At 30.4% G+C, this 24,160-nt stretch overlaps 1 protein-coding gene and 1 long non-coding RNA gene across 2 annotated transcripts; both read right to left on the reverse strand.

Moving 5' to 3' along the window:
* Positions 1-11,468: 11,468 nt before the first annotated feature.
* Positions 11,469-16,170, reverse strand: LOC149986276 (uncharacterized). The gene is made up of 5 exons (XR_016500938.1): positions 14,351-16,170; positions 13,703-13,888; positions 13,370-13,429; positions 12,592-12,798; positions 11,469-12,275 (listed from the first exon to the last, which is right to left on the reverse strand). It is a non-coding gene; the product is annotated as an uncharacterized LOC149986276 (long non-coding RNA).
* Positions 16,171-16,256: 86 nt separating this feature from the next.
* LOC112277119 (putative leucine-rich repeat receptor-like protein kinase At5g63930) lies at positions 16,257-18,825 on the reverse strand. Its single transcript, XM_073531175.2, has 3 exons — positions 17,603-18,825; positions 17,263-17,495; positions 16,257-17,013 (listed from the first exon to the last, which is right to left on the reverse strand). The coding sequence occupies exons 1-3, from the start codon at positions 18,685-18,687 to the stop codon at positions 16,631-16,633; spliced, it is 1,701 nt and encodes a 566-aa protein (XP_073387276.1). The 5' UTR covers positions 18,688-18,825; the 3' UTR covers positions 16,257-16,630.
* Between the last annotated feature and the right edge of the window lie 5,335 nt (positions 18,826-24,160).

Raw genomic sequence — 24,160 nt, forward strand, 5'->3', positions numbered from 1 at the left:
TAAAGGGCTTGTGGAGCAATAGTGGATTAGATAGATTGCATTGTAAAGGTTGTAGTAGATTAGTTCTTGTGCATTTTTGCAATGTTGCTAGAAAAAATAATAAAGATTGCTCTATTTTATAATCTTTCTCTAGAAAACAAAACAATTACTTGGTAAGAAAGAATTTGCATCTCATTTTTACAATTGCTATGTGTATATGTTTTAGAAACTTATCTCTTTAAGTTGCTCTTACATACTATCATTGTTACAAGTATAAGATGTATTTGGAAGACTCTAGTATCTAATTCACTTTTTAAAATTAGCACAAAGGCACTAGAACCAACAATGGTAGTCAATGTATATTAGCAGCATTAGCAACAACATCTTATGTCAATTTGCAATAACTTGTGAGATATGATGATAGGACACTTTATGGTCATAGGAGACATTCTAATGATAAAACTAAAATGCAATGATAAGAGCATATGAGGTTATAGGCAATGATATATGTTATAGGGAGGTTAAAATAGAGATTATGTGAGCTATTAAAGAGAATGCTATTTCTATTTTAATTCCTATGGTGAAAAAAAGAAGGTCAACTAAATGAAAAGATTGTATCATCTTTTAGAAACACCAAAAGAAAGGTAATAGCATTGGCTTTGGATAGAAATACTTCACTTATTTTGTCATAAATGGTCTAAGATATTAAGACAACTTTGTCTACAATGGGAGTGCCACCATCATTTGAGCCACTTTGAGTGTTTATTAAATATTTGGAAAGTGAGTATAGATACTTAAGACATGAACAAACATAACACATTTAAGATTTTTAATATAAAAAGAAAGATATTTCATACACTATATATGTTTGTTTAACTTGGTTTGTAATGAAATTATAAGGTATGTTTGCTAAGAACCAATTTTTTTTAAAAAAAAATTAAAAAATAAACTTGATAAGATTACATTTATTTGAAAAAGAAAAAAAAATACCATAATAGAAATCATAATATATAAATTATTATTTTCTACAAAAATACTTATTTTTTTAGTAAATAGATTTTTAAAGTCAATAATATGAAGCAAAAGAAAAGATAATCCTAATTTCTTGATGAAACTTAATCCAAATATTTATTGCAAAAAACATCATGTATTAAAAATTTTAAATATTTTGAATATGATATACTTGATAAAAGTATCCATAATTAATATTATTATTCTAATAGCTATATATCATAGAGTTGCATTTACTTTTTTTTTAAGACAAGGTTGATGAATATAATTAATATCTTGATGTAATAAAATGTATTAGATATCAATTGAAGCGGGGATTTCTTTTTATTCAGTTATTAGATCTTGATTTGAATGGTAAATTAATAAAATATCTAAATAAGTATTTATTAATAATAATATTAAATTATAAAAAATTAAGAATATTAAATAAAAGAATAAAAATTAATTTTAAAATTAAATATTATATGTCATTTATAAATATTCTTAAAGATAGTATAATATGGTTGTTATTAAGATGCAATTGCAATTTGTAGAACAAAGAAGAGAGAGAAAAAGAAAAAAAAATGATCCTTGTAAATATTATTAAATATAAATATAAATATATAAATATATATATATATATTAGTCTATAGATATTGTTTATAGTTTTTCATTCTTAAATAATTCCATAATAAAAATTTAAAATAACACATAAGATATGATTTATTATTTGAAATAAATACATAAGTAACAAAAAGACAATAGAAATTAATTTTTTTATTGAATTTAATGAAGACTTTACTAAATTATTGGATATGATATTTAATGTGTAAAATAGTAAATAATATTATACAATTTTATCAGATTTTATTAGACATTATAATTATTATGCTTTGTTTTGGATTTCACAATACAAAAATCAGAGTATTTTTGTACTTAGATGTAGAAGTCTAAATATTCATAGGAATGTAAATATCTATAGGAGTCCAAATATCTAATATTTGTTTAAGAAATTTCTAAAACATTTCTTGAAGAAGATATTATCTACCTAATATGTTTCTATCTACTTCTACTTACTTCCACTTACCTAAGTAATATTGACATTTATTACAGCTACGGATAACATTTGGAATCATGTATTTTAGGATTCGAGCTTTTAATTTATTATAAAATAAAATTTTATTATTTTTTATATTCTTTAAGTCAAATTAAATAGATAATATTAAAAAGTACATGTTTAATATATTCTTATGTATTTTAAAATTTATATTTTTTATTCAAAAATATTTATATAATATTTTGATTCTAAATTAGGTTTAAAAATCTTATTTAATTCAAAAAGAATAATTAGAAAAAAATGATTTTATTTTATTTATTAAAATTTTAAGTAAGACAGAAATTAAAGAAGTTAAATATCTAAGATTATAATAAATTTAATATTGGTTTTTTAATTATCTATTTTAAGATATAAAGTTTTACTTTAGACAATTTCATTATAGTAGCAAATGACTTTGTTTAAAGATATTGTGATAAGAAAAAAATAAAGTTAGAAATTACAAAAAAGTAAAAGAATGCATAAATAGTATAGTTAAAGAGAAAAAAATAGATAAGATAATCTTATACTTTGAATAGTCAATTAGAGATCTAAATTAGATATTAGTTTATTTAAAAATAATTGAGTATTCTATCAATAAATATTAGTATTTTTAAAATAGAATATAATTAAATATATTAAAAAAAGAAAAAATAAAATTTAAGACTTTTTTTTAAAGGTTTTTAAGGTAATTCCTAAGTATGAATATTTTTTTCCTAGTATCTGGCCAATAATTTGTTGCAATTATTATACAAATAAAAATGATAAAAAACCTTGCTATTACATAAATATTTGTTAGATATTTTTTAGACATTTTATAGAATATTTAGCATTCCAAAAAGACAAGACAATTCCTAATATCTTCTTAGATTTAATTTAATGCTTTTGAATTATTTTGCAGCCTAAACAAAAGTTAAGATTTTTTTTTTTTTTTTTTTTATTTTTTTATTTTTTATTATTAATATGTTATTGTTGATGTTACAATTCTTTTAGAATTTTTATTTTTATTTTTTTATATGCATCACAAATCAGTATATAAATTTTATCTCTTAATATTTAAAGAAATAATTGTAAGTAATATTTATTTAGATACAATACAATAAATACGCTCTAATGAACTACAAAGCTTCTTTTGTAACTAAGATAATGCTTTTGATTAGTCTAATCTTGCACATATTTTGATATATATGTTTTAATAATTGCCATGGATTACTTAAAATAGGTCATAAATACACAACCAAAATTCTTTTAGATCTAATATAAAACTCTAAATTTTCTTTGTTATTAATTTATTTTTTTTATTTCTATTCAATATTACTTTGGTAGTAATGTTTTTAAATTAATTTTATTCATATTTTATGTTTTAATTGCTCCAATACTATTAGTATATAGATAAGTAAAATGCAACGAAATATAATGAATAAAATTGTATGATTTTGGTCCTATAAGTAAGTAGTTAAACCAGATGAAATAAAAAAATTACAACCTCTAGCAATAACAGTAGAGGCAAGAAATTGAGTTTGTTGGCTCAAACAGTGAAATTTAATTCCAAAATAAACAGTAGGTTCTTATTCAAATATCTGTACCAAAAATACGACCTTATTAATTGAAAAAAATATAAAAATCAAGCTCATTATCAAAAATTTGTCAAGTTTTTCTGTGTACTATATACCTTGTATTTTTAACTTTTTATTTATTTATTCTAGATTGGAATAAATATAAATTTTAAAAAAATCAGAGATAGTATTTTATTTACAAAAATAGTATTTAACAACAATGCATGTATGTTTGTTATTTCTTAGACAAAATTGTAAATCTTTATATTTTTAAAAAAAGTATATTATTGTAAACTTGGTTTTGGAAATTTCAAGAGTGGATTGTAGTAAACTAATTGTACTTGAACCATGTCTCTTTAACAACCAAATAAACAATATATTTTAGATTATTCTATTTATCTTTACAAACAATCTTAAATTTAATTTTTTCTATTCTAAAAAGAATGAAAGTGTGTTAGAATTATTATTCAAATATATATATATATATATATATATATATATATATATATAGAAGTATCATAATTTTATTAAATTTTTATTAAATCCAATGTAGACCTTAGAAATATTTTGGTAGATGTATTGGCTTCCACTAACATATTATGTATATATTTTGTAATACTAAATAATATTTTGACTTTCTTGAAAAAGAATAGGAGAATTTTAAAGTTGTATTGTTGTGTATAAAATTACCTATTGTATTAACAATTCTAGCTTTAAAGCCAATAAAGCATTGATATCTTTGTCTATCTATAAGATGAAAGACAAACTATTATCTTTGTGCAAGTTATGATTAAAACATCTTTATAAGTAATTAAATTTTTTCTTCTTTAATTTAGTTTTTACATATAATTTTTTTTCTACTTCTATATAAAAAATATTATTTTAAATATGATTAGAGACGAAGTTAATATATATATATATATATATATATAATTTTTATATATATATAATTTATATATATATATATATTTAATTTTTTATATCTTAAAAAATATATAAAATTTATATATTTTTAATTTTTTTTAAGATATATAAAATTCTTCTTATTGGTGTTAATATGCTATTCAAGCTATATAATTGGATAATTTAAATAAAATGATTCATTAAGTACAAAGTAGATGTCAATTGGACAAATATACTTAGATCAATAAGATTTTGGTAAGACCATTATATTTTATGTATTGTTCATGATATTGAAAAAAAAATTATTAAATTCAAAAAATAATATTTTTTTATTAAATAATAGAATATAGATTCTATTATATAATTTTTTTAAAATTTATATTGGTTGTATGAAATGTAATTTAAACAAGCATTATGCATACTTTAACTTTTTAAAATTTATTGTAAACTAATTCAAAAAATTATTTTAATTATTAAAAACATTATTTTTTACTAAATATAATAAAATAAAATTGATAAGAATAATTTATACAATATCATTATTACTTTAATATAATATCATTATTATTGAATTTAAATTTTCTTCTTGGAGGTCATTACTTCTAACATGTATAAATTCAAACAACAAGAGGACATCATATCTACTACCAACATGAGTATGATTTCTACAAATTGGTTAAAATATTTATAATATTTATCTATAATATAACTTTTTTATTCAATTTTTAAGAAAAAAAAATCTTGGATTATATAAGAAAATTATTTTATTTAATGACATCATAATATGATAAAATTATCTAAAAAAATATTTAAAGAAAAAAATATTTACTAAGATTCTTCTTAATTTATGTAAAGTTTAAAAAGTATGAGGTAAAAAAGCCACCTCAAAATATCATTAAGTTTGATATTCACTTAAATAATTTTAGTTTATGTTAAAAAGAAAATATAATAGAATCAGTATAAAATTAATATAAAAAGTGGAAGAATTTTAAAAATTATTAAATTGTGGTTGTTAAATAAGACAATAATTTTTTTTGAATTTTCTATTTTTTATTTAAAAAAATTCTACCACTAAAGTATTAAAAATTACAGCAATAAGATATAAAATATATAAAATATAAACAATAGAAAAAATCATTCAATAATATGTACTAATTTTATAAAACCTATCACATAATTTTTTTGAATCCCAAGTTTGTTCAATTTAAAATAAGAATGAGCTATATATAGACATTTATATATAGAAATTTAAGAAAATCAAAATAGTATCATCTTTTCTTAAGACATTAATACTAGCAAAAGAATACTAATATAATATTTGCCCTTGCTAATAGGATATGGATAAAGAATTGGTTTTTAAATTTAAGTTAATACCAGTTTACTATAACAATAAATCAAAAGATTTTTTTATTTTTATTGAAATTGAATTTTTTATTTATAAAGTATCACTTAGAACCAAATTCTAATGGAAAAAAATCTATTATTTTAAAAATGCAATAATAGAATGAAAAAAATTCATACATAGTACCTAATATTTTTACAATATAAGCTTTGAAAGGTATATATAAGTACATTAATTAGTCTTAAACTATCTTAAAAGGTTCATCAATGTCCAAATATTATTATCAAGTAAATGTAAGATATATATGAGAAAAAATTTGATTTATCTACTAGATGAACTTCTTTTATAAAAATAACTTTGTTTAACAATTTAAGAATATTATCTTATATTAGATACCTTGTTTTTTCTTAAAATCTATTTTAGTTATTTTTTAAGGATTTTCCATAAATAAAATATTTTAACCCTAAAAAGATAAGAATAATCTAATAATTATAATTTATATTCATTGTTTTTTTAGTTATTTTAATATTTCAAAATAATTTTTGATTATGAATTGATCGATTTTATTAAAATATATATTAATTATTTATTAATAAACTATAATTTTATTAAAATAAACACCAAAATTAATTCCTGATAGTTTATAAAACATTATGTATTCAAAAATTTTTATAGCACTTCTATAACAATCACAACATATAATAAGACTCAAGTTTACTTATGAACCTCATGTGAGATGTAATAAACAAAAATAACACAGATTTTTTAAATGTAATTTGACATTTTGGATATTAGTCATACAACATAATAAAAAAAATTATACAACAAATTTTCATAGATAAAAAAAATGAAGAAAAATATATACTGATTAAAATCTATATGTTGATTAAGAAACTTAAAACATAAAATAATAACATACCAAATATGTCAAAATATATACATACATTTAAGATATTACAAAATATTTACTATCAAAATATCATTGTAATTTAAAAAAACAATAGATATACACAATAATAATAACATAACTAGAATATTTGAGAATTGCTAACTTTATTTTTTTAAGATTTAAAAATGTCTACCATTGTATTGTGTGTATGTGTGTCTATATATTTATATATACATATACATATAAATAGGTATTATTTATATTTTTGAATTATTATTTTTTTAATTTAAATAATCAATTTTTAAAATTTAAAATAATATGAAAGTAATAGACTTAATAAAATCTAATAATTATCATTTAAAGATAATATAATATTTACTACAATTTATTCAAAATATTATTGTGTTAAATCTTAAAAAAAATTAAAGTATAATATTAAGCTAATATTTGAAAAATAATTCAAAAATAAAAGTGTGACTAAATTTTATTAAAATATTATTGATTAAGCTATAGATTTTAGATATTCTATTTGAAGAATTGATATAGATAGTTGAGATTATATATATATATATATATATATATATGAATAAATTAAGTTAAAAATTTGATATAAATGTGTTTAATATGTTGTTTTAAGAAAAATTCTGCTCAAAAGAGAAGTAGTTGCTTTTAATAAAAATTATTTTAATCAAAGATTTTTTTTTTTTTATAAAAATTGATTTCTTTTATGCAAAAAGTATTTTTTATAAAAATATTTTGAATCAATAGAGATATTTATAGAAATTATCTAACTAATGATAAGAGTAAATCAAATAAAATAGAAAAAAGTATATAATTAAGAAAACGTTATAGAGGTAATAAATACAAAATGTAATTTATCAGATTATATTAAAATAACCTAAAAACAAAGTTTAACAGAGGGTTCTGGTGTTTTTACTAAAATTCTACGTTGTTTAACATATTTTTATTTTTAATATTTTCTTTTTTATAGCAAGAGAATCTCTAAAGATTAACTTAAATTATCTAAAATATATATTATTTTTATAATTATGTATTTAAACATATAATTTTTATATTTCAATTTTATTAAGAATACCATGTTTAAAAGTTAAGTGTAATTATCAAATAAAAATTTAGAATGATTATAAAAAAACTCAAAATGATTTTTTGCAATCATCTTGCTATAAAAATGTAACAATGCTTTGAAGAAATACATATACTATACAATAACTAGAACTTACAATTAAGAAGGTTTGATATATTTTAATGTAGTTAGGCTGTATAATAAATATATTGGAGAATTTTCAACTTTTGATAAATATTATTTTAGAAATATTTGTCGAACTTTCATGGATGAAATATTATTCGCTACAAATAAATAAATAAAATCACAGAATAAAACTAAAACGTTTAGAATACTAACGAATATATAAGTTAATACAAAACTTGTAAATCGTAAGGATGTTTTATATATAGAGAGCTGTAACAAGTTAATGAAGTTTAAAATATAAAAAAGAACAACAACGAAAGTTTTGTTAAAATAAGCATGGAAGGAGTAAAGACTTTTGCAGCACTAAGCATTCAAATGCATTTCTTGTTGTGGACTTCAGTGAATGAGAACCGTATTGTTGTGAGGTAAACATGTTGAGCATCAACCAACAATATACCGCTACTTCTTGATTATATTTGTGTGCCTAGACAGGCACGCAATAAACTCTTGATGTTAATTTCTCTAAAGAGAGAAGCAGAGACAAAATTGAGCAGGTTCGTTCATCGAGTTCTTTCCTTTCAACACATCATATCATACTCGAACTGTTTCATTAATACTAGCTCATAATGCTCAATCTGGCGGAAAGTGGGTGAGGTCCATCCTTCAACACCAGTAGTCAGATGTCGAACCTGTACAAGTTATCCAAACTCACTGCCTCAATCAGCAGACTTACAGCAGATTTTCAGTCGAGGGTGTTGTTTTTGCCACACGGTCTCCAGCTTCTTCACGATGCTGATCAGGTACGGTCTGTTGAACACAGCTTGTGGGAGTGAGAGAATGAGAAACGTTTTTTTGGTATGTGTAAGTCAGTCAAGAAGCCATCGTTTCTGATGTCTCGACTCCGGCGGATCTGAGCCAACTTGTCTCATCATTCACCATACCAAACATCGCACGTCGAGACGACACTCTTGACAGAACGAGAACTGACACTTTGTCGAAATCGGCTTGGAGCTCTTGATAGTGATTAGAGAGATAGATAGATAGAGAGAGAGAGAGGAGGAGCCCAGTGAAACCAAGCATGGTTTTGACTGGTTTTGAAGCTGGTGGAATTCAAGCGGGTTTGCCTCTGTCACAAATGCAGGAGGTCTTCAGTACTCACAAAACGAGCTTCAAAACCCAGTCACTGTTGTTGCATTCAACACCTGGATGAAAGAAACCGTTCCCCTTTTGTTGAAGACTTGGGTAGTACGTAAATCATCAAACTCTTGTTCACAATCGAAGCAGTTGAAGTGGATGATGATTCGTGCCTGTATATGGAAGGGAGGAAGGAAAGGGTCGAGCGAGAGAGAGAGAGATTGTTTGTGTGTTATCATCTGAACTTCTTGTGCGAGATATAAAAAGAGTAATTATAAAAAAATAAATAAAAAGAAAAAAGAAAAAAAGAAAAGTTCTTCTGGTTTCAGTGTGTGGAGCCTCGAAACCTCCGCCCCAACTTAATCGACTGGCTCGAGGGCTTCTCAGTCGTCGGATTGATTGATGATCGATTTGATCCTGGCCGTTACACGGATTTTGGGGAACGAAGAAGAGGTCGGGGGAACATGTTCCCTCCCAGCCATTTGTTGTACAATGCTTTTGATCTGAAATACCATCACATGTTGTTTCATTTCCAAACTATGGGTTAGTGTTTGGATATCTTAGAGCCAGTGATTGCCTGATTCATTCATATAGTGTGTGTATTTAAGATTTCAATATGAGAAAAAAAGACAATACCAAATAAAATAAAATAAAATAAAATCATGAGAGATCCTTAAACATGTTTTCTAAAAAATAAATGCTCAAATGTATTGTTACATCTTCTTTATCTTTTGGCCCATTAAAAGAAAATTGAAAAACTAAATTATTGAAAAAAAAGACTTAATATTACATATTTATGGAAAAACATTTTAAATATTTTATAAAATAAAAACTGTATTAAGAATTATTAAAAAAGAAGATATTAATTTATTCTTATTAAAATAAATGTTTTAATTGAATTAGATATACAATTCTATCATATTATATTAGAATTTATTGATATTCTTATCACTTTATTTTATATTATAATATAACTTTTTTTTTTTCTTAATACTTTAAGTTTAATCATTTTAGTATATAAGGTATCTAAATTTTTGGTTATTTGATTATTAAATATTTTTTTACAAATACAATAAACTTTGAATTAACTTTTCTATGAGATTAGCATAAAAATATAATGAGTCTTATGTTATTTAAAATTTTAAAAATATACCATTAAATTTATTGTTATATATAATAACGACTCATTTTAGTGGTGATTTTTATTGAAATTCTATTATGGTTATTGCATTTTTCTAATTAAATTTAAAATATATATTATATTTATTTTATTTATCACAGTTTTTTAGAAGTAATCTAAATTACAATGTAATCCAAATACTTATAAATGTATTCATTGAGCACTATAAAATTGGTTTAATTAATTTTTATTTATTTTAAAAATATTCTAAAAAATAAAATAAAATATTTTGAGATGTTTGGAAGAAAAACATTGTTGTCTATGATTTAGACAAAGTTGTCTACATAATGCACAGTAGTAGATACAAAGCTAATTTATCGATGCAACGCTTGTGTCAAAACTTCATTTATTTCAAATTAAGTAAGTGTGTGTGTGTGTGTGTGTTTTTTTTTTTTTTTTTTTTTTTTTCTTTGAATGTTACAAAGAACTATAATAATATCAATCTAGAAATATTGCTAATATGATTGATGCACCAATAAAGATATAATTGACTCCTAAACAAGTTTTAAATAGATTTAATTGCGACCCTGGATTTTCAAGAAGCACGAATCAAGCTTTCAAAAAATTGTGATTAATGAGACAACAATTCTATAGGTTGCGTGGGGTATAAATTAAGATTATGTTGGTGTGGTATTGCAATCAAAATCAAATGTATGTTTCTATAAAATTAAAATAATAAATTAATTTTCTTATGTAAATGTATATGTTAAAATCTCAAGGTTAAATTTTTAGATGTGATTATTTATTAATATTTAACAGTTATATTCACAAAATAATTATATTAAACTTTGAATTTCTACTTTTCTAAAAAAAATATTAAAATAACATAAAAAATAAATTACATATATTATTCTATGATTAAAGTTTTGATCTACAAATATAATCTATATTTTATAAAAATTATATATATATATACATTCATGTGTGTGTGTAAAAACCAATGATTAAGTTCAAAATTGATGTATATAAGTTAGATTTGTTATTATGTATGTTAAATCTATTCTCTTAAAATTTATATTTATTTAATTAAAAGAAATCTTAAAATTATATTGTAATTAATAATTTAATTTATTAAATTCTAAGAGAAAAACAAAGATTAAATTAAAATAATAAAAAGTGATTAATTTTAACAAAATTAGAATTACATACTTAATGTATACATGATTATTATCATCATTTATTTTATTTTATATTATTAATAATAGAAATAATTTATTTTATTCATGATAATGTAATTAATTTTGATTTTAGTGTGTATGAGTGTGTGTATTTGTGTAATTACACATATATGTATGTTTGTATTTAAATTAATTTTTTATCTTTGCTAAAGATAAAATTCTTAGACATCTTTATAAATCTAATTGTTCCAAGGGCAAAAATGGAGAACATACCAAATTGTTATGATGGAAGTAGTAATTGTATTTTACTATAAAATATTGTCAATTAATATGGAAAAGTAACTAATCCATTGCCACACTGCATGAAGACCTTGTCTAAGTTAATCAAAAGAAACAACTAAAAGTAAAAAAAAGTCAAAGACGGCTAAAGCCAAGTTGCGGTACAACAAACTGATTTATGAAGAATGATTAACAAGTCTAGACTAAATTAACGCACCATTGAAGATAGAACAAAACAAAAACCACTATGACGAGGGTGAAATATAAGACAATCAATATAATCATTGTTTACAAAATTTGAGCTAAATCAATTTAAGATTTAGATGGATAAATTTAATTTTCCCTAGTTTTATTAGAAGTTCTTCAGAAGGGCATGTGCATATATATGCACTCAATCCAATCTTATTGTCGACTTGCTCTTCAATCAGGTATTTTACAACTCGTTAATTGTAAAGGGAAGACCTGCAGCTCACATTTCTGCGCCTGAACGTCGAAGTACCAGAACTAAGCAGCTGCTTTGTGGTTACTGACAACTTTCTCATAGACTGCAGTGATTTCGCCAATGACATCGGCATGACAACAACCTCCGAAGAATGTTCAACCTGAGTACATGAACGGTAAGGATATTTAAAAGCCTGAAAAGCTGTCACGAAATACCAGTCAAGGTTTCGAGAACATTTGGGGTGATGCGCTAAGAACTGCGTCGCACCATTTTGCATTACAAAAAGAAAACTAGTTAATTCACTCTGTTACAAAATCTGGAAAGCTAAGACATCGAGAGGCTCAAAACAATGAAGGCACCTTGCTCTCCACAAACAGCTCGACAACGCCATGTGGCAGAAGACCTACAAGTGCGCCAGTCAGAGGTACAGCTCAGAGATGTAAAAGTCAGTCAGTTATGGGGAGAAGCGTGTTAACCTGGGTACAATTGGTGTGATGTCGTGATGATTTACCATCCACCTACTAATCTTCGATTGCCTCGGTTCACGCAAAATGGTTGTCTTGCCTGGGAAACGCCACAGCCCAAGACCGCAGCAGTTGTTTGTACTTCATTGCGTTGGCGTGCGTAGTCGATGATACGCGTTCCAGTTTGCAACGTGAAGAGATGCGTGCTTCCAGAGCTGCCTAAGTAATTAAAATGGATGACAACGGTGCATACGAAGAACCCTAGATGAGAAATATATGGAAGCTAGAGGAACAAAGATGCGAGAATAAGGCCTTAATCTTCACAACCAGCGTCTAGAACTCCTGAAAATCCTAGATGGCAGCAATGGAAAGTGACAAACCTCTCCCAATCGGCCAACTTAGACGATGTGAGGTCAAGTGGCCTATGCACCACCATGACTATAACCCTGGGAACAGATTTGCTAGAGTCGACTGGGATCATTGAGAAAATCCTTACCATTAAGGGTGCGAGGGTAGTGCGATCTAGGTCAGAGGGATTAGTTTTATTTCAAAGAACAGCACCTAAATGAAAGTCTGGCACACGCGTGGCAAGGTCTCGCTGTCGGTTTCGACAGCCACCTGCACGAACACTTTTCATGCAGACATGGCAAGACCAATTCAAGCATGTTATTCGGTTCTAGTGATTTACGGTTGAGGGACGGCGTTATTTTTGTTTGAGATATATGATAAAACCGATTGAAGTTGAGGCCGGCTGAGGGTACTAGTATTAAAATTTTCCATATAAACTTACAGAAAGCATGCCGGATGTCTTGAATAGACCTGTTCTGTTCCGCGGAATGCAACAAGGTGTCTGCGACATTATACAGCACGCCAAACAGACACTGGTCAGAAATGATAATTTAGTGCACAAGGATACAAAACTAATATCGAATGTGTAATTCTGCATCGTAGATGTTTAGAAAGCATAAAAGCACACAGCAAAAATTAAGAAAAATTGAAAAATGAAATTAGCAGCCTACGTTGCCTCAGGTCATCGCTATTGACACGAATTCACAAGTGAAATGAATATGCTGGCCCAAGCATTAACGACCTATTTCAGGTTTAGTGCAGGGGAAACTATCACCTTGCTTTCTCATCTGTGGACATAAGCTTGAAAATATTCTTAAAATCATAGCTAGAATGCTTCAAGTGTACTCCTGGAAAGGACTTGATCACCTTAATCCACGACACATTAACAAGCCCTGAATAATCTGATGCAGGCTTTTCGAAATTTTCTCCAGTTGTTCGGTCAATAGTTGCAAGTCCTGAACTGCAAAACGCAAGGAGAGCATATGCTCAAATGACCGTACAGAAAAAATTCAGCAAAGCAACTTATCATTTTCCTCAATCGAAGTGGTGTGAAGTCTTTCGTTTTTAGATAACGACAAGGTTTTGAATATGCAATGATGGTTGCATGTATGGAACAAGATATCTGTTAATGATTATCAAAAACATGCAACATTCTAAGTGCACCAGCACTAATTTATTAGGTCTTTCGAGTATGGCAACATGAAATCATGAGAACGAAACAGAATACGCAGGACTCAGTTCTTCGCCTTGAGTTGCGTAATGGCTGACTTCATCTTCCAGAAATTTTCTATTTTAATTAGACCATTGTACAATTTGAAGACAATCGAATAAACTCAAGCCATTCGTATAGAATCACCCTCTTCGCACACGTTAACCATTGCGAAGTTTGAAATAATAGATTGTCATGAGAGGAATTTGTTACCTCAGATTGAACAGCACTGCCTCCACCTGTACTCCCTAAAATCAGTTTTAATTCATTCTTCGTACCAGCTCTATCCATTATAACAACAAGCGGGTGGAGAAATATTTGAACCTCGATTCATTCAGACAACACCACATTTAAGTCCTAAGAAAGTCTTCAAAAAGCGAATATCGTGTACTTGAACCCCGACAGGACTAACATGCGAGGAATCCTGAAGACCAATTCCTGTATTTCCTATCCTACAATAAATGCTGATAACGTTGGCATCCCGTGCTGCGACCTTCAGACAAAGCGCAAGCGTTTAGAACAACGGCATCAGGTTGTTAGCGTCAATATAAATATCAAAGTTGGACATGTCTCGATAGTCCAAACAACAAACAAAAGACATGATTAAAACAAATCTACTAATACAAACTTGCAAATTTGTCAACCGTGAACACAACCAATTTTCCTCTTTTCAACTGTTCTGCAACCTCGCAAAATTCTCAGCCAAGTTAAAAATAAGTGGGGTAAAATTGGTTGACTTCACGATTGACGAACTTGCAATTTCACAATTTCACAAAAACCTGCCAGCAGTAAACTGCACGTAGAAATCGCCTTCGCAACGCGTCACAGATAATTACTGTAGAATTTCTTTGAGAAATCAGCTCTCTGAAAATCCAAGCCTCTGTTAGTGACTTGCCAAACATTGAAGTCTGAACCTAGAAGTTGGTACAGTAAGTCGACAATCCTAGTTGGATATAGATGAAGCGTGAGATTCTTAAGTATCGACAGGTCGAGCTCCGTCTCATACACAGCTAAGATGGTTTCGCAATCATCTGCATCCATTTTTTGCACTCATTCTCCTCCAAAAAAATATTTCTAGCGACTTTGAAAGCAGAAAATTATAACAGATAATTACTACTTCCATTTCAGCAATGCCGTTAGGCACAATAATCAACTGGAAAAAAGCTTCCAAGTAAATTTAGTCTCAAACAATTAGGGGCTATGTGCAAATTAAAAACAAAGTATACTGGCGGTCTAATCAACACAAAGCGCGGGAATTGTAGGCCTCAAATTTGGACTCAGCGTGGACGACAGCGAGGTCAAGATTGAAAGAAATAAGCTCTCCGTTGCCGAAATTGTTTGCCTTCCCGTCGTTGCAGTTCCCGGTGTAACCCCATTTTTAGTTCGCAACAGCACCTTACAACTCCGATTACGCTCATAGCTACACCCAGACTTCCCTCACAACCTGTACGAGCTGTGTTAGGGGATTAGAGCAGCAGGACGTCTATTAAACTATCTTTTGATCCCTCGGAAACTAAACACTCAGCGCGAACCTCTTCCACCATGATAACTCAAGATTCTAACGAACAATACGTATCGAACAGGAACAAAACCTCAAGCAAGACAGAATCAAGAGACCTACATAACAAACGCGACCTACATCAATGCAAATGAATATTTCATGGCGTAACACTGAAGAAGACAAGCGACAGCGGCTGCGACGCGCATCTAACGTTTCATCGAGGCGCATACGGAAAAGTTAACAACTATGTTAGTGGACAGGACCTGGCATGCAACACAGAATTTAATAATCTAACGCTGTAAGCTTCAGAAGTCTACTTTTGAAGGAGTAATGTGAAATCCCCTGGAATTCATGCCCTCGCATCACCTATCTAATTTAACGAGAAAAGCGTCAGTGTAAGCGATCACGACTTTAACGAAGTTGCTACCATCTCAGCGCAACAATTCGGCAACATTTGTTGCAGTCCACGGCATTGAACTATGAAGTGAAGGAATATAAAATCCAATATTAACGTGACATTTTCTTAGGACAATTTCGAACCATGGAATCTGAGAGCAAGCACAAAGCTTCCAGAGGAGGTCTTGACATAGATATACCATAACCAGAGGTTCAAAGGAGTAATTAAGAAGCGATGTTCCTTAAATTGTTTCAGAGTGGATGGCACAAATCGATGACAGCACGCAGTTCTATTCTCACCAGCCAGAGTTACCGTCCGAGAGCCGACGTAGCGTCTCAATGAGCCAGAAATCTACTTTCGACGTCTATTATTTTGATATCGCCACAATCATGGCGATAAGAGCACTAATGCTGGTTGTTGGTGGCTGTAATCTACACATCCCTCTTGGAGGGATATAAATGAAATCGAATGTAGTGGATTACTACCTTAACAGAGAAAACTGAATAGTTCAACGTAAAGACGACACCTCGGAGATTTTTCTTCAGAGCATGTCACGAAAGGAGTGGATGGTGGCGGTGATGCTACAAGTGATGTTTTAACTATCCCGGTCCTCGGAAGAAGGGTCGACTGGAACTTCCAGAGGTACTAATTCCTGGTTTTCAATGGCAGATTGGGGCATTTCTTGAAGATTGAGGAGAACTTGCAACATGCTGGGCCGTGAGCCTGGCAAATGGGAAGTACATAGAATGGCAACTTTCATAATATGCAAAATCTGGTTGAGTTGAGATTCGTCCGCAGACTGAAATAGGCTCACGTCAATCGCCGATTGATCTCGCAAGTCCTGAACCCAAGCGGGTAGGGTCACCCCTACTCTTACTTCCTCAATTGTGGGCCTCTTCCCAGTGATAATTTCCAAGATTAGCACTCCATAGCTGTAGACGTCACCTGCCGTGGTGAGTTCGCTAGAGACTCCATGTTCTGTCCCAAAAACAATCGAGAGTCAGAAGTGAGGCATGCCTGAAGACAAAAAAAAGGTTCTACAAGAATAATCAAGGGCAAATATAATTAAGACAACGGTTCATGCCACTCATCTTATACTGTCAGCAATTAACTAACATGCTTGACAAACTCTAAATCAGGTGCAGAAAAATCTCTGCCTCTTCACTCTGAGTGAATCCTTGCAAATTTCAAACAGATTTTAGAGAGTGCGTTTGAAAATTCAACTACCGGGGGGAGCATATCCAGAGGAAACGATCCATGAAGCTGCACTGGAGCCTTTAATGCTCCGTTTGATAAGTCTGGCCATTCCGAAGTCTACAAGCTTAGACTCCATGTCAGAGTCAAGAAGCACATTGGCTGCTTTCAAGCCGCAGTGCGCTAAAGCATTCCCACAAGTCTCGTGGTGTAGACAAACCAGGCCTGCAGTGATGCCCATTATAATCCGAAGCCTCTCATTCCATCTACAAGCATGATAGCCACAACCTGGTCAGCTTGATCTCCCCAAGAGTACATACAACACTTGAAAATCCAATTATGACAGCAGTAATCAAATTACAGACATACGCACTGCAACATTGAAGCGGAAGCGGAATACAGCAACTTACTTAAGTTGGCAGTTGTGCTTGCCTGGAGGATGCAGGTGCAAGTCAAGACTCCCATTAGGCATGAATTCCACGAACAGGCCCAGGGTGCTTGAATTCGTGGAGTATCCCATGAGCCTGACAAGTTCCGGTGCCGAATTTTGCTCAAGTTCAGCATCTCTGAGTCAAGCATGAGCCTCTCTTTTTTCCTGACTTTTGCAATAATCCATTGTTTGACAGCAAACACGGTTCCATCTGGCAGCACTGCTTTCTCGATGTTGCTAAAACCTATAGCCCGCCGGATGTTACCACTCAAACTTCGACTAAACGTGCCGCTCACACTTCCACTTGCGTCTGTAAATGCTGTCGCTGCTTGTATCTCTTCGGCTGTCAGCTCCAGAGATTTTAAGTACTCCGAAAATAGCACCACAGTATCTGCCTGCACTGAACCCCGGCGGTAGATGATGTAACGAACAAGGAGCAATGCGAAGAAAATGAGGACGACCCTCTCCACAGCGGCACCGATGATGGTTACCAATGAGGGGCCTTTCTTATGATGACTTCTAACCAATGGACTAACCATGTCACCAGGACATGGCCGCCCCACCAGCCGGCCACACAAACCAGGATTACCGAGAAACGACTCAGCAGAGAGGTTTCTGAAAATCCCAGTGTCCCAAACACGCCCCCTGAGGTTGTTCACAGAAATATTAAGAATCAAGAGAGACCGCATCCCTGCAATACTTTCAGTTATTGGTCCTGTAAGTTTATTCTGTGACAGGTCAAGCTTGGACAAATCATGAAGAGAACCAAGGCTGCCTGGAATCAGTCCCCCGATAACATTGTGCGAGAAATTCAGCACGTGCTTGAGGTTTCGAAGCAAGCTGAGAGTCTCTGGTAAACTTCCACCGAGCTTATTATCAGCAAGATCCAGACTCTGCAGTTTGGAGCAGTTTCCGATGCTTGGCGGAATATTTCCAGTGAAAGAATTTCCGGAAAGGTTGATCCCGACAACATCTCGTAGGTTTCCAAGTTCGAAAGGTATTCGACCCGAAAACTGATTTCGCGACATGTCTAGATGGCTTTGAAGTCGCACCAGGGTTTCCAATCATGGAATCAACAGACCCCGTCAAATTGTTTGAAGAAATGTTCAGAAACATGAGGGAGGTGCAGTTCAACAAAGTGATCGGAAGATCGCCACTGAATCTGTTCCCCCCCAAGTGTAAGTAACGCAGGACAGGAGACCACCCCAACCACATCGGGATTGGCCCAGAGAAATAATTGTCCCCCAAGTTGAGTAAACTCAATCCTCTAAAATTTACAAACATCTCCGGATAAACATCAGTCATGCCACACCCTTGGACATCAAGCTCTTCCATCGTCACGCATGAGGAGAGCCTCGGAGGAAACGACCCTCGGAAGGAGTTTCCGTTGAGAAGCAAAACCCTGAGGCGCTTCAGCGCACCGAGCTCTTCGGGGATGGACCCACGTAACTTATTTCCACCGAGATCCAAAATTTCCAGGTATGGAAGATATACTACCTCCTTCCAACTTGTCAAGTTTCCTTCTAGTTCTCTGTTGGGAAGACTAAGGGAAATGACACGCCCAACATTATCACCCACATGGCCACACGTGACCCCAAACCAGTTACATGAATTTGGGTTATTAGTGTTACTCCATAGCTTGAAAACACTATTTGGATCTGCCGTAACATGTCCCTTGAAGTACAGCAATGCCTGAAGGTCTAGATTTGCAATAGGAGTAGGAACAGGAGCATTCGAAGTTGGCGGCGTGGGTTGGAGGACAGCAGGCAATGGAGATGGCACATTGGATGGAGGAAGTTCTATTGGTGACGGTGGTGACTGTGAGGGTGATAAACTTGGTTGCAAAGGAGACACAAGCTGTGCCCGAGTAGGAGGCTGTAGCGGCGGCTGTGCGGGAGAAGGAAGTTGCGTTGATGCAGGGATTGCTTCTGATGGTGAAGAGTTCAGAAGATATTGCACAAGGAATCTTCTCGAGACCCATTTTGATTTTAGGCTGGGTTGACGTCGAGCATCTGAAATCCAGGCATCCAAACAAAATCGCTACTCTTGCTTCAAGAACTCAGCATGCAATGAGGCTGGAAAATTTCCTATTGTCAAGGGAGACAACTCTGAGGGAGAACTCAAAAGGACTCATTCATCCAGTTATCAGAAAATCTGAGAAACTGCATGGGCTTTTTTGAGCATTTCTAGGGTCCAAAATTAAATGGCAGTCATATGCAACTTGTTAACAAGATACACGGCGAGACAAGAGATGAGTTTTTGATACTAAAATGTTGTCATGTCTACAAATCGTAGTTACAGTAGGAAGTTATTGAAGAGACTCAAAATATAAATATATATACACTACACAAACTTGAACATACATAAATGTGTAATATTAACTCACCTAAATTCGCCGACATCCCTGGTCGTTGGATAGGATTGGTGATTCGACCAGGGTCCTTCGACGATGTATCTATGAATTCCACTTTCACTTCCTGCCCACGTGAATTCATCTCGCCATACACACTTTCTGCAGCATTCGGACTAAAACCACCTTGGCTGGAATAGACTGCGGTTGCTAGCTGGCTGCTGAGAGAGAGAAGATCACAAGTGGACGAATAAGGAAGGAATCTTGAGATAAAAGAAGAAATAAAAATACCACCATGGAAAAAGGATTCAACCATCAGCGAAGCTTTGTGCTGTAATAAGCGATGAATACTACTGGAAAACTTCCTACACGCCGCAGAGGGAGACAGTAAGACACTATGACCTCTTGAATTAGCAAAAAGAACTTAAACGGTACTTTTTTATCATCATCGTCATCGTTCGTTATAATTCTTGCATGGGACGTCATGCGACACCAAAGCACAGAAACCTTTCATCCGCTTGGCTGTTATCTCTAGCTACCCGTAAGTAGGCATGGCTGTTCTGAAAAACAAACATTTTACGAATACAAGTGGACATCGAATGTGCACTCTAATGTTGCGAGAAATCGAGGCACTCGAACGACCACCCTAGTGTATGCAAAATAAAAAAATTGACGGTAAGATGACAATGTAGGGCACTGGATTCGAGCAATACCTGGATGTATACAATCCATAACCAAGGAGGATTAAAGGAACTAGACACAGAAAACTCCATGAACCTGCCATTTACGTCCCACTCTCTTCGAATGCCAGCACCAAGACAAGCTCGGTTTTTATTCGCCCGAGTCTAGATTACCTCATTCAGAGTGCAACTATCCTGAGTGCTCAAATTCCCTGGAAACCTTCCGCTTCCTCCTCCCCCTCATATTGATGACTCTAATCACTAAGCTGTGCGAACTCCTCACTCTTACTCCTTGTTTGTGTATTCATTCCGTTTCATTTTGTGAACATGGACACCATAATAAATGTGAACCCCACAAAGCAGGCTATACCACCTCTCTCCCCTGTCTCCTGCGCCTCGGAACCAGTGGAGAAAACAGAAGGAGAAACCTCAATCAAACTGCAGATGACGTCGAGAAAAGTTGCTACCCAGAACAAGGCCTTCATCGCTTCCTTCAGTGCAGACTTTACACTGTCCAGTCATTCCATCCTGGTAGAAGAATCATCAAAAAAACAAAAAAACATATCTAAACAATGAACTCTCTTTCCGTAAAAACAAATCCGAAGGGAATCATAAACCTCAACAGTCCTCTCAGTCATGAGCATTCACGCAACGACAACAGTCGAAACAGCTCCAAGACTACACTCCATTCCTGATCACCATGGAATCCAAACGGGGTGACAACTCACAAGAGAGAAAGAAAAAACAAAAAAAGATTAAGAATTAAAATTTTATAAAAAAAATCCTCACCAGGAACCTACTAAACAGCTGCATGGATACAAAAGCACGAAACACAAAGTCTAGATGTAGAATACGAAACACGTAGCCAGTGTGGGGGGCTCCTTTTATTATTATTATTATTATTATGGGGGGTGATTAATTCCTCTGTATTGGACAGGGTGGGGCCTCTGACATTGGCCGCGAATGGACCTTTGTTTGACTTGGGTGGATAGAATTGCTACTTCTGTGAAGTGTTTGATTTCAGTGGGTGCCTTTTGTACGTGGCAGAAGGGACAAGGACAAGGACAAGGACAAAGAAAGAGAATTTTGTTGTGGGCCTTCTCCCTTTCTTGCTGATAAAATATATCATGGGAAATGTATTCTTGTTTCTCTCCATGGATGACAAACACTTCTGATTAAAACTCCAGGTGTTCGTTTCTCACAAGATTTTGAGTTTTTTTGAAAAAAAAAAATACAGTTCCTAATTCAAAGGAGTTGTCACACTTCTTGTGTGCCTTTGGGGGAGTCATAAATATTGTTTAGCTAATTTGTAAGTTGTTCAGTATTGGTCATTCGCCATATGGACAAGAACCATGTGTTTGCAATGATAAATTGCAAAAACAAAATAAAAATTAAATTTAAAAAAAAATAAATAAATATATATATATATATATATATATATATCGTTGAATCCTACAAAAATGCTAAATGGTGGAGTCAAAGTGGCCCAAATAATTTGTGTGTGTAAATATATATATATATATATATATGTAATTTAAATTACATAGTGGCAGACATAAATTACAAAAATAAATTGTATCACATGCCTTCTAGATTTTTCTAGCATTAAAATAAATTAATATAAATATTACTTCTCCAAAAAAAAATGTTATTAATACTAGGATTTTTTTTAATGATTTACTATGATTGGTATTGTATATGGTTTTTTATGCAATAGACATATTTATATTGTGTTGTAAAAGGTATATGTGGCTTTTTTTAATTTCATATATTTGTATTTTTTACATTTAATTTTTTTCTTTAATTTTTATGGTATTCTTTTTAGCATAGTGATAGTTAGTATTTAATCTGTGAAGAAGAAAACAAGGCACTATTATTAATATTTTTAAATACTTATTAAGTTTTAAACCACTTAAAATTATATATATATATATATATATATATATATATATAAAAGAAGTATCTTTTGTTTAGTGTATATTGAGCATTGGTGCACTTTTGTGGCATGTAAGTAATTTTTTAAAATAAAACTACTAAAATAGAATTTTTTTCATTATATCATTTTTTACAAAATAACGTAATCATTTCATTTACAATTTGCCAATTATCTTTGACTTTAGTTTAAATTTATATTTTTTTTAAAAAAAAGACAAAAAACAAAACAAAACAATTCATTGCACAGATGGTGTCAAGTACAAAATTTTATATATATCTTTATTTTAGATAACATACATTATTTATTTTTCTATTAAAAATTATAATAAAAATATTATATATTTTAATTTATTTTTTATCAATATTTTTTTTTAATAATAGATATATTTTTAACTTAAAAATATTATATATAAAATAAATAATATTTGATTCTATTTGATAAGTTTAATATTTATAATATCCAAATATCAAAAATTCTACTATCTACTACCTTTTACACTTAGATGTGTATAATATTCTTAACATTGAATATATTATTTAATTTGACTATTTTTTATAATAATTTGGTTTATATCAAGTGTTATATTTGGAACTATATTTTTTTGTTTTTTTTATTTCTTTTATAAAAGTATCATTTATATCCAAATAATTTTAATTATATTCTAATACAACTTATTTAACAACTTTATCAATAATTTTAATAAAATATTTTTTTAGTCTAAAATATTTAATATTTATCTATTTTAACATAAATACCTATATAAGAAATAATAGCACTAAGAGTTTTTTCAATAATATCACAATCTACCTAATTGTCAATGATATAAATCACAAAAAATCAAAACATCAATATATTCTTGTGTCACTTGAAGAGAATAGATATTCACTCAAAGATAGTATAATATTAAAACTATAATGGTTGTTGCCAAAGACAAGAAGACTAGAGCCTCTTGAAACAAAACTAAGAACAAAAAAGCTATTAATAAGAAAAAAGAAGGCTTTGTTCTTACCTCTATACATACTATCTAATTAGATATTATGTGGCAACATTCTATAAGACTTCCAATACATGACTACTTACAAAACATATTTCTAACTTGTAAGACAAGTTTTACATGTGTGCCATATGACAAACTTCTACCAAAAGTAGTCAACATATGCAATACTTAGTTAAGTTTTCAACCTATCAATTACCTATAGATATATATATAATCAAATTTACATCTATCTAGCTTTTGAGAAGTTTTTCCATAAGATATTAACACATTCACTTACTTCTAGTTATTTTTATTGAATTCTTCTAAATCTAAATATATATGTTTGTGACATTATCTTTCTTTTATTTCTAGAGATAAGTTCTATAAGAAGTGGTGATTACATATTAAAGAAATCAAAGATGTAACAACTTGTATATGTTACATATTTTGATCTTTTTTTTCTTTAAAGGTAATTGTTAAGTCTTTTTAGCCATTAATAGTGTTTCATATCAAAACAAAAGATTAATCTGATTTTTAATCATTATTGAGGCCTTCATAA

This window comes from Physcomitrium patens, chromosome 25, assembly GCF_059467195.1.
Source record: "Physcomitrium patens ecotype Gransden chromosome 25, ASM5946719v1, whole genome shotgun sequence".
In the NCBI taxonomy this organism is placed as follows: Eukaryota; Viridiplantae; Streptophyta; class Bryopsida; order Funariales; family Funariaceae; genus Physcomitrium; species Physcomitrium patens.

Coding starts and splice junctions, on each gene's coding strand:
- LOC112277119 (XM_073531175.2), bottom strand. CDS start 18,687: ATGTCGCGAAATCAGTTTTCGGGTCGAATACCTTTCGAACTTGGAAAC. Junction 17,496..17,602: donor GCTTCCGCTTCAATGTTGCA/GTGCGTATGTCT, acceptor TCATGCTTGTAG/ATGGAATGAGAGGCTTCGGA. Junction 17,014..17,262: donor CTCTGGATATGCTCCCCCCG/GTAGTTGAATTT, acceptor TTTTTGGGACAG/AACATGGAGTCTCTAGCGAA.